The sequence below is a fragment of the Dasypus novemcinctus genome, chromosome 2 (assembly GCF_030445035.2).
Source record: "Dasypus novemcinctus isolate mDasNov1 chromosome 2, mDasNov1.1.hap2, whole genome shotgun sequence".
In the NCBI taxonomy this organism is placed as follows: domain Eukaryota; kingdom Metazoa; phylum Chordata; class Mammalia; order Cingulata; family Dasypodidae; genus Dasypus; species Dasypus novemcinctus.
In genome coordinates, this window is record NC_080674.1 from 199,473,882 (window position 1) to 199,486,035 (window position 12,154).

Consider the following 12,154-nt stretch of genomic DNA (forward strand, 5'->3'; position numbering starts at 1 on the left):
ACTCTTTATGAAGAGAAAATACCCAGTATTCCTGTAAGGTAGCAGAGAGTTGGATTAGATACTCTCTGCTATTTCTATAGAAATAGTCTGGTTAGTGAAAATAGCATACAGCATATTTTTCCTTAGCAAGACTATTTGTGATGATGGAATCTGTGACTCAGTAGCAGTAGGTGGTAACGCTGTCCCTTCAAAGAGCGTGTTCATTATTTTCCATTGTTAGGCAGATGCCTTTTTAGTCATCTCGTGTTTGATAAGCCGTCCTGCCTGAACAAGCTGGGCTACTTCATTTGTTGCAAGCCAGTTTCGAGGTTGTACCTTGTAGGCAAATCTCAGGAATGTCGAAGAATAACAGCAAAGGGCAAATGTCATCCGACCGCTGATCATCTCGGGAGACTTTTTCCTGTCATTGATGGCAGCAGTGGGAGGAACCCAGTTGGCTACTGGCCCCCAAAAGTGCATGCTCAGAAGGTAGTCCCGAGCTCCTTGCGTGGGACACAGTCCGCGGCTTCCCGCCCCAGCGCGCCCGCCCTGCGGCCCGGACGCCCGCGGCAGCTGTCCCGCGGCTGCGCCCCAAGGCCGGTGACAACCCCGCCGAGTGGGGGGCGGCCGGCGTACCCCCCCGCGACCCGCCTCACGACCCTCGCCCGTGCCTCTGCATTTATTGTTAATGTTGGCGCATCTTTACCCCTCTACCATCCTTGCTTCTCCTTTTATTTCTTCCTTTACTACCCCTTCAATCTCTCCCTTTCTTCCACACTTTAGGGAAGAAGAATTAGGATCAGAAATTTAACAGAGAGAAGAAAGGGAATGACACTATTTCTTTTCAACTTAAAACCTGGACTAACCAGACTTTTCCCCTGCCACAGTTCATTGAAACAAAACCAGTATTCTAAGCTCTTGGTTAGAAATAGAATTGTATTCTAGGAAGTTTATCCCATGGGAGATTTCTGAGTGGGAGAAAGGGCAATAATTGGGTGTTCCACAAGAATATCAGGAACTTCAGAGCAAATAATATGTAGTTTTGGCACAGGAGAAGGAGGAAAGGAGATCTGCAGTTATTTATAAATTTAAACCCAGAGTTAACTAGAATGCAGAACTAGGGGAAGGGGTTGTCATATCTTCTTAGCCAAACAGATCTCCAAGAATTTTATAGTTTATACATAAAGCAATGAATAAAATGATAAAAATGAATCTTTTATAAACTACATGCACACAGATTTATTTTCACTTCTATCCTATCACGAGCCATATCTCCGTCATAAATTTGAATCCTGTATGCTAATCTTTAAATTCTCCACACGGTGGACAGTGTTAAGGAAAAAGTAGGCAGCTCAAGGCCTATGGAGCTCAGTGAAAAGTCCCTGTGAATCTTCCAGGGAAAACCTACTAGCTTTCTACTGATGAGGGTGTCCAGAAATCAAACTGGCTGTGCTTACTGTCACCAAGAGGGAACAGTTGCTTTACAAATTTATATGGGGAAATCAAATTCCACTCAAACTGACAGGAAAATACTAGCTCCAGAGGCAGTGTGATCCTTTGGTAGATGATTCTTGAAGCTATATTTTTTATACTGATCAAGATCTTTCTACTGATGGTCAAAATTCTATGCTCTTGGGAGCAGATGTAGCTCAAGTGGTTGAGTGCCTGCTTCCCAAGTACAAAGTCCTGGGTTCAATTCCCAGTACCCCCTAAAATCAAACAAACAAATGAAAAAAGCACCTTTCGTTGGGGAGCGGATGTAAATCAGTGGCTGAGCATCTGATTCTAGGATCCAGGGTTCAATTTCCAGTACCTCCTAAAAAAAATGCTATGCTCTGGAGTCTCATTAGGTGCCATGTCCAAGGCAGGGGCAAAGGAGAAGTGATAGAGAAATTGGTCCCTTCCACTCAAGGTACTCAGAGGATATGGGATTGTGCAGTTGTAATTGCCAAAGTGAGTGCCAGTGCTGCCTGTGTGAATGGTTATGAAAAGGTAAGTGTGGTCCAGAGAGACAGGGAGCACCAACTCGTGGTGTTAGGGCCAGATATAAGTCTTAGGAGGTGAGTAAAGTAGGTTTACATCCCTAAAGCTCTTAGCTGTTTACAAATCCACTACACTTTCTTTTTGTCTTCTCCTACCACCACCTCCAAAAAGACAGAATGAGAAAGCCTGAGAAAGCAAACAATCCTCTCCCAATATATTTGTAGAGAGAAGTCAAACATTTTAGTGGAGAAGAAATTATGACAATCTTTGGCCACACTGAAAAAAAAGGGAAACATTTCTTCATATGGTATGCTTTCACATAATTCATGTTCTTCTCTCTTCCTCAAGTCTCCACAGTTATAGCAGGTATTCTCTCCATTTTACAGGTGCATAAATTAAAGTTCAGAAGGATTAAATGGCATAGCCAAGGTTACAGAATCATAAAGTATAGCAAGGGCTCCTCTGCAGCTTTTCTGACTCTTGGTTCTGACACCTCTGCATCCAAGTGGTTCTATGAAGCTAAAGAAGACCAGAGAGTTGCACCCTGTGTAAGAAAGCATGAATGAAGGACTAAGGAAGATGAATGATTCCTCCTCTCAGGTTTTATTCATTCTGACTTTCTTTATTAATATTATTATTTTTACTTTATTTTTAAAGAAGGTTTAGATTATGTAAATATTACATAGAAAATATGGGGGATTCCTATGTACCCCACCTTCTTCCTCTTTGCCTCTCTCCCCTGTTAATAACTTCATACACGAGAATGGTATCTGTGTTACAATTGATGAACAAATTTTGAAGCATTGCTACTAACCATGGTGTATAGTTTACACTATGTTTTACAGTTTGCACCAAACAATTTTGTAGATTTTGACAAAATGTAAAATGGCCTGTATCTGTCACTGAAAAGAAAAACAATTCCAATGTCCCCCAAAGGCCCCAAACCTATTTCCTCTCCCTTCCCTCAGAACCTCTGATGTCCACTGCCTTTATATCACTGATACAAGTTCTTCCATTACTACAAAAATAATGTCTTCTTCAGTCCATTGTTGCATTCCCCCTCATGTTTGTTGGTTCCTGAATCTTAGGGATATGGGGGTGGTGATGTCCACTCTGCTACCAATTGAGAGGAGGCTTAGATCCCATGGGGCAGATGGGTGGAACTTCTTGCTTGCAGTTGTAAATTCTCTTTTTGGTAATGGGTATTGTCCATCATCATCCATTCATTAGTTGTCCTGGGCAAGTCTAATGAACGGGAGAGTAGGTGTTGGTGGCAACTCTGCTGAGATTCATGGCTCAACTGGCATACGAACAGCCAGAAGATTTAAGTCTCTGGGACATACTTAATCGATATAGTGCTACTTATGGGTTTATATAAAAGGGCAGAAGAACCATGTGAAGGAAAATGAAAACTCTGATACCTGTCTGGGGAGATAGTTTATCATATATTCCAAGGTAAGTCCTGCTGATGGGGTACCATTTTCCCGGTGTTGTTTGCTCTGCCTATAGTGTCTAGCCGTCCCTAGAGCCCTCGGGAGCACCCATATTGAGGTACTGTGTACTGTGGCAGTCAATGAGATCCTCCTGAGACATGCATAAGAGTAACTTCTAGAATGACTTCCCCACTCACTTTGAAATCTCTTAGCCATAAAACTTCATTTGTATTTAACATTTCCCTTTTTGGATCAAGGGATTCTGACATTCTTGATTCATCACAGGTACCAGAAAATGAATCAGCATGAGCAGTGACAACCAGAGTTTCTTGGGGAATTCACCTAAGGACTTCATCCTTCTGGGTGTTTCTGACAGGCCATGGCTGGAACTCCCTCTTTTTGTGATCCTCCTGGTATCCTACGTTCTAGCCATGTTGGGGAACATCACCATCATCTTGGTGTCTCGGATGGGTCCCCAGCTCCATAGCCCCATGTACATCTTTCTCAGCCACCTGTCCTTCCTGGACCTCTGCTACACCACAACTACAGTCCCACAGATGCTGGTCAACATGGGTAGCTCCAAGAAGACCATCAGCTATGGGGGCTGCACAGTGCAATATGCTATTTTCCACTGGTTGGGTTGCACTGAGTGCATCGTCTTGGCCGCCATGGCCCTGGACCGCTATATGGCCATCTGTGAGCCCCTCAGGTATGCTGTTATCATGCACCGCCCTCTCTGCCAGCAGCTTGTAGCCATGGCCTGGATCAGTGGCTTTGGCAACTCCCTTGTTCAAGTAGTCTTGACAGTGCAGTTGCCTTTCTGTGGGCGGCAATTGCTAGACAACTTCTTCTGTGAGGTGCCAGCCATGATCAAGCTGTCGTGTGCTGACACAACAGTGAATGATACCACACTGGCTGTGCTGGTGGCCTTCTTTGTGCTGGTTCCCCTAGCTTTCATCCTCCTCTCCTACTGCTTCATTGCCCGTGCAGTACTCAGGATCCAGTCCTCCAAAGGACGGCACAAGGCCTTTGGGACTTGTTCTTCCCACCTGGTGGTGGTCTCCCTTTTCTACCTACCTGCCATCTACATGTACCTGCAGTCCCCTTCCAGCTACTCCCAAGAGCAGGGCAAGTTTATCTCTCTCTTCTATTCCATAATCACCCCCACCCTCAACCCCTTCATCTACACACTGAGGAATAAGGATGTGAAAGGAGCTCTGAGAAGACTTCTGGAAAGGATCTGGAGGTTCTCCAGAAGGTGCAGATCTGACGTGACCATTTCCAATTGTTAGGACTATTTCACAAGACTGTCGTATACTCAGAGCACCTTTCACTTGATGGATTAATAATGAAACTAATGAAACTCTGTAGGTTTTTTGAGAGAATTAAGAGTCCCTAAACACCCTTATCCTAAACACTTCAATTTCTGTATTGCCTGAGTGCCTAAAATCCCACCTCTAAAATAAATTATTTAATTCTAAGAGGCCATATATTTTCAGTAATCCTTTAAAAAGTTTTGTTGTTCCAATGAGTATTTGTTGAATTGATTAATTTCTAAATTTCTGACACGTCCACCTTCTCACCTCCCTCTTTTCTCTTTCCAAATTTCTTTCTTCTCATCCATATTACTACCAAGTATATACTATATAAAATTGAAACATATTTTAATTAAAAATTTTTTCCTCTCTATGACTTGAAATCTCTATAAACTTCATATGAGTCAAAAATTCCAGAAATTACGTGGATTGCTTTCATCTGGTTATGACCTAGGATTTTTTTTTTCAATAGTCCATTTCATTTTATAGAAAGTTTCCCACCATTGATTGAATTAATACAAGCATATCTGTCATAGCAGCAAGATGCTGTGTTAGGTTCCATACCTACAAATGAAAGGGTATGACCTTTTTCCTAAAAAGAAATGAGTGGATTCTGTTTGATAAAACAAAATAGAAAGACAGCCAACATTAAAGACAATAAAATTTAAGTCACAAATTGATGGTAAATCCAATAGCTAACAATTATTGAGGTTTTCCCAGAGAACTGGGCACTAGACTAAGTGCATTATATACTACATCTCTTTAAATCCTTATATAACCTTACAGACTACTTATGATTCCTCCTTTTTATATAAGAATTTGATCATTAGAGAAGTTGCAGTAAATTGTTCAAGGTTATTCAGCTAATAAATGATGAAACTGAGACTAACACTGAAGTGTCTTTTTATTATTTCCTTTAGTTGAATGGAGACATGATACTAGCATCTTCTACTTCTTTCATTTCTATTTCCTAAATTCATCTACATTTAATTTGTTTTATCCACCTAACTCATGTATACCAATCTTTAACGTAACCAAGAATAGTAAATAAAAGGACAATAATAAATGTATGAAAATTAGGAAAAAATGAAGATAAAGGAAGGTTTTCTGACATCAGAGCAAAAAGTAAATATGAATCATTGAATTATAGGATTCATTTGAAGAAATGTGAAAGAAGAATGACTATTTCTTGTACTAAGATCATGAAGGAATTTTTCCCATTGGCCTAAATAGAGCAGTCATTGAATTGTTTAATGGTGAAAAACCCTTTAGAACTATATTACTGAACATATGTAAATATGTAAAAAAGCTTTTTCTTATAACTTAATGTCATAGGCATGGCATAAGTCAATAAAAGCAATGTAACTTTTATCCAAAGAATGTCTATCAATATATATAGCTGTGTTATGATATAACCTAATTCTAGGACTTATTTGAGAGTATTGAAGACTATGTTTCTAAAGAGAGATGTTACATTTAATGGCAGACTCAAATTCTTTTCTGCTACTTGGAAAAAAGAGATGGAGACTAATTGCCCTTCCCTTACATCAGGACTAACCTTAGTGACTTGTTTGAACATTAGAATGCAGTAAAAGTGATACTCTCAATCTTCCAAGCAAGGTCATAATAACATAGCGGCTTCCAATTAAGAACATTCTTGGATCCTTGATTCATTACCCTAAAATAACAATGCTAGAGAGGCCACATATAGATGCTATCATCCATAGTACCACACAAGCCAGTCTTCCAGCCAGCTCTCCCACATGAGTGGAGCTATCATAGACCCTTTTGACCAACCCATTTATCTTTTTAATGCCTCTAAGTGTTCTCAGTAGACAATACATGGAAAAGAAGAATTACTCAACTGACCCCTGCCTAAATTCCTAACTCACAAAATAGTTAGCTATAATAAAATGTTTGTTATTTTAAACCACTAAATTTTGGGGTCCTTTTGTAAGGCAGCTGATAGTTGGACTATTAGGATACCCCCAAAATATTCTATTTCAGAATTATATAAAGTCACAAGGTAAACATGATGAATTTTTCCAGATGCATCAATATTATTCAAAGTTTTAGGGGAAAATGTTTAAATAATCTGATAGGTAAATTAAAGCATAAAAACTGATACATAGTAGAAAGAAAAATATAGATAAATCTTTAAATATTTTGTCCACCTTATTGATCTGCTCTGTATCATGACCAGATTCCTTGTGTTCACATTCTTCTGCTTTCAGGCATAGTTCGTGGAAAAGTGTGGGACATAACTAATGAAGACAGAATGGATAGAACATGTGCTCATCAGGTACTCTTTTAAAAAATAACTTTTTTGCCAAGAAATCTTTTGAAAAGTATTGTTGATGTTTTTTTTACTGTGTAAAGGGCCAAAGTCTTTAGAGGTTCTTGAAGATGAATATTATATGTTGCCAATTAAGTGCAAAACCATCATGCTTTACTAGTTAATATATGGAATTAAGGGATGCTCTAGTCAAATCGTACCCACATCCACTTTCTGAAGGTGAGGACCTAACCTGAGTAGACAACTACTTCAATTCAACATAAAAGAGAGGCAAAGGAGGGCCTAGAAATTCCTCAGTAAAATTTGGTAATGCATACTTTTAAAAGTTTCACTGTGATCCCCATAGAGAACCTTTCTTTGGTCAATATAGTTTCTACATGTACTAAAGTAGTGTTTCCACACAGTTAATTTGCTTGTCTGTTTTGTTATAGAGGGTCATTATCTATTGGAACATGTATAGAAAAGAGTATAACTTTACACTAGGTTTCCTGTGTCCCTTCTTCCTCACAATAATTGTTTAATAGAGGCAAAGTTCTATTTAGGCTACTCCTATATAATGATGACAAAATGCACAAAATCAAGTTTTTTAAATTCATAAGTTTAAAAAAAATAACTAACACAATCACCCATATATTTTTCATTAAAAAATGTCAGCTGTTTCTTTTTATAAGCACACAAATTTTACCTTGTATCCCTCATTCTTTGAATAAATTATGGCTTTTTAGTTTATAATCTTTGAGGCAGTATCTCTATTCCTAAATAATTCATTTATCCTTGCTTCTTTTCTAGCCTTATCTTTTTCCACATCACTTCAGCCACCTGGTACCCATTTTTCCTTTGCTCATTCTCTTCTCCTCTGGTCCCATTGCTCAAGGAGTTTTGACCATCTAGCCTAAAATGAGGAAGAGTGTCCTTCTGTACCTGTCCTTCCTACCTGATACTTGTCGTCCTCTATTGCAGTGGCACTGCAGTCTACACCATGGTCAATTTTCTCAGAAGGGAGGAAAATCCCTGACTCTTTTCTTACATGGTGGTGACCCCTACTTCAACCCTCACATCTACACCTTGATGAACAAGAATATGAAGAAAACTCCCAAGAGGCTGTTTTGGGAAGAAAGAATGGCCAGAGAGAGACTTAAACTTAAGCCGTAAGACAAGCTCTTGTCCAATTCAGTTATGTACAGCATTAACTTTGTGATATTCCATGTATAGGTGACTTCCACAATCAGCCCTAAGGCAAGGGGTCAATAGTAGGATTCACTCAAACAATAAACCAACTAAAAGAAACTGCCAATTTTAAAAAAACATTATTGCACTAAAGTTTTATATAGGCATACCATGGTTTGAAATTTTTTATCATTCTTCAAAAGTAAGGGAAAAAATCTAAAGCATGAAGTCTAATTAAGGAGAAGCCAAAAATAATGGCAGTGTATTGTCCCACTTAGTTCTTTTTTTAAAAAGATTTAAAAAATTTAATTCTCTCCCCTTCTCCCCCCTTCCCGCCCCCCCCCCCCCCCCAGTTGTCTGCTCTCTGTGTCCATTTGCTTTTGTTACGTCGTCTTGTCATGTCAGCTCTCTGTGTGTGTGGTGCCATTCTTGGGCACGCTGCACTTTCTTTCACGCTGGGCGGCTCCCTTTACAGGGTGCATTCCTTATGTGTGAGGCTTCCCTATGTGGGGGACACCCCTGCGTGGCACAGCACTCCTTGCGCGCAGCAGCACTGTGCACGGGCCAGCTCCACACAGGTCAAGGAGGCCCAGGGTTTGAACCGCTGACCTCCCATGTGGTAAACAGATGCCCTATCCATTGGGCGAAGTCTCTTTCCCCCATTTACTTCTTAATGGGTAGAATCTCTGATCCTAGGGGTCATAAAATATCTTAAATAGCCACAAAATTCTTAAGGGTCAGGATTAAGGGCTATTTTTTTCTTTGGGTCTACAAAGTAAAATTTGAAAAGAAAAACAGTTATGTTCATATAAGTGAGGGATTGATCCAAAGCAACATTCTAGCACATTCTCTTTTCCCAGATGATGGGAAAAATCTGTTTTCCATCCTACAGAGAGAGTACAGACAAATTCTCCTGGATGAATATAAACACTTTGTTTCTTCATATAAAAATAAATGTTTGCTGCCTTTATTCCTTGCCAGATTCTAATTTCTTCTCCCTTTGGGAGTGGAGATGCAGTGAACTAACAGTGCATATGGCTGGCTGAGTGCTTGTTTTATGACTGTGTCATTGGCGATATTTTATATATACAAGAATGAAGCATGGCCCATATGGACACTTTCACATTCATTTGGATATCTTGTGAACTTAGTAACAATCAATGATATTGGATGAAGTTAAGAACAGACATCCCTGCTGGTGAGCCATGTAAATTCCTTCTTATGTGCCCTAGTTTCACCCCAAAATATATCTGTTCACTGCAGAAAATGTGAAACAAGCAGCAAATAAGTAAGAATCATTCTCTTACCCCTCAAACATTGAGATTTAATATCTTCCTTCTCATAACTTTAGATCCTACCTACTACATGGAACCTTCCTTGACTGACTAAAGAGGTGTCAAAATTCTCCTATATTCCCTGCATCCTTAATCTGAAGCTTCTGAAAACTCAGTAGCCTCTTTTTTGTGTGTTTATTATTTTTTAAATGTTACATTAAAAAAATATGAGTTCCCCACACCACTAGATACTCATTACCCTGTATTTATATCCATATTCTGCCAGTTGGATGTACTAGAGTCAGTGTGCATGGCTGGAGGAGAGAGAAGGGACTTTCTCCACCAGTTTTCTTCCTTTATCTTCAGTTCTACCTATTGTGGGTTGAATTGCATTCCTCTAAAAGATAAGTTCAAGTCTTAACACCCTGGTCTCATGAGTGTGACTTTTTTGGAAAGTCTTTGAACATGTGGTTAGTTAAGATAAGGGCCCTGCTCTGATATGGCTGGTAGTCTTATGAAAAGGGGAGAAGCTAAACAGAGAGAAAAAGAGAAAAGTCTATGTGAGAATAGAAGCAGATGCATCTACAAGACAAGGAATCCCTGGAGCCACTAGAATCCAGGAGACAGGCATGGAACAGATTCTTCTCTCGAGACTTCAGAGGGATCCTGTTCCTGCCAACACTTTGATGTCTAACTCCTAACCTCCAGAATTATGAGAAGACAAAATTCCATTGTTTTAAGTTGTCCATTTCATAGTCCTTTGTTACAACAGCCTTATGAAACTAAGACAGCACCCTAGTAACAATTCTTCAGCAGCAACGGTGACTTCCAGAAGTAGTAGTTGACTCCATTTTCCAACATTTGTAAAATCAGCTGTTCACAACACTTCAGGTGCCAGCATTAGCCCAACACTCCCTTCTCAATGGCCAGGTTTTAATTCCATGGGGCCCATCTTCCAAACATCTAAGTTTCTCTAATATCAACCTAGCTACTTCCTGATGTTGCCACCTCCATGAAATCTTTGTTTTATCATTTTCTCTTCTCATTCTTGTGCTCAGTAACATCAGAATAATATCAATGAACAACTTCTTACAGAAAATTCCCTCTTAAAGTAACCTGTCTGCAATGGAATGAAATTGAGAGTTCAGAAATAGACCCTCACCCAACAATGAGCCCTTGATACTAATGACTATGCTTGTGAGCCTGTGCACCTGAAATAAGAACAAGGCCTAGAGCTGCAGGGTGCCTAAGAGTTACCTCCTGAGAGCCTCTGTGTTGCTCAAATGTGGCCAGTCTCGAAGCCAAACTCAGCATGTAAATGTGTTGCCTTTCCCCCAGTGTGGGACATGACTCCCAGGGATGAGCCGCCCTGGCACTGAGGGATTACTACCAAGTACCAGCTGATGATGTTAACTAGAAAATGACCTTGAATAAAAGGGTCAACTCAGACAAGCAGAATATCTCAGTCTACATATAATACCAGGAGTTAAAAATGCTTTTTGACCTCAATCAAAGGGGGAAATGGAAAGGACAAATGAATTTATATGACTATGAGTTTCCCGAAAGAGCTGGGAGGTTATCAGAGGGGTTGCCCTATGCACACCTCAGCAGAGTCCCAGAGACAAAGTATATACAACCCTGGGTATTGGTTCTTCTGAGGGCTACAGAGACCCACAGGTTCTATGGTCATGGCAGATGGAGTTCAGTGCCATGTCAATTGACCCTACTTTGGAGTTTGTGTTTCTGTGTGATGGAGCTGGAGTCATGTGATCTATATTCACAAGCCTCTCCTGTTATTTTTACCGGAACTGTAGTTGGTGTTGTGGTTTAATATATACTCAGGGGACTTGAATCTCTGGACTGACCATGTGATAGCCAGGCCCTGAGCCTCAACAGACTTTAGCTCCTACACTCTGGTTTATTGGACTTACCCTACCCAGCTAACATGGAGTTGAAGAAGGTCAACCACCATACCAGGGAGCCAAGAGTGCCTACAACTGAAAGCAGGAGGATTGCATCCAGCATCCATGTAGAATCTAAGGCCCCTCTTGATATAGATGTGGAATGGACACAACCATTCCAAGGTCCACAGGATGGAGGAATAGAGTATGGATTAGGGTGGACTTACTGATATTCTATTCATGATCTATTGTGATTAGGAATCAAAGAAAATGTGGCATTGGTGTGGAGAAAGTGGAGTATGGAGGAGTGGTGTGAGGGGGATGAGGGGTATATGGGGACCTCATATTTTTTTAATGTAATATTAAAAAAATAAATAAAGACAAAAAAAGAAATAGACCTTCACATCTAGAGTCAATTGATTTTTGATAATATTAATCTGTATTTTTAGAGACATTATAGATTTACATGTATAGAAAAATTACACCAAAAGTATAGGGAATTCCCATTTAACCTCCACATACACACCTACTCACAGTTTCCCTTATTATTGCCATCCTAGATTAGTGTAGTCCATTTGCTACAATTGATGAACAAATAGTGAAGCATTGCTACTAATCAGGTCTTTATTTTACATTATGGTTTACACTTTGTGATGTACAGTTCCGTAGGCCTTGATAAATGCATAATATCATATATCCATCTTTAACAGTTTGGTAATATTTATGAATTCCAAAAATAGGTATTGGATTATGTTTGTAAACTGGTCTGTTCCTTTGGTTGTATTAGATCGTATTAACTTCAGAG

General features: G+C 39.8%; 1 protein-coding gene across 1 annotated transcript; it reads left to right on the plus strand.

Moving 5' to 3' along the window:
• The first annotated feature begins 3,700 nt into the window (after positions 1–3,700).
• LOC101443701 (olfactory receptor 2B11) lies at positions 3,701–4,687 on the plus strand. Its single transcript, XM_004481071.2, has one exon. The coding sequence runs from the start codon at positions 3,701–3,703 to the stop codon at positions 4,685–4,687; it is 987 nt and encodes a 328-aa protein (XP_004481128.2).
• The last annotated feature ends 7,467 nt before the right edge of the window (positions 4,688–12,154 follow it).

Excerpts from the sequence above, each read along its gene's own strand:
- LOC101443701 (XM_004481071.2), top strand. The coding sequence starts at position 3,701 with ATGAGCAGTGACAACCAGAGTTTCTTGGGGAATTCACCTAAGGACTTC.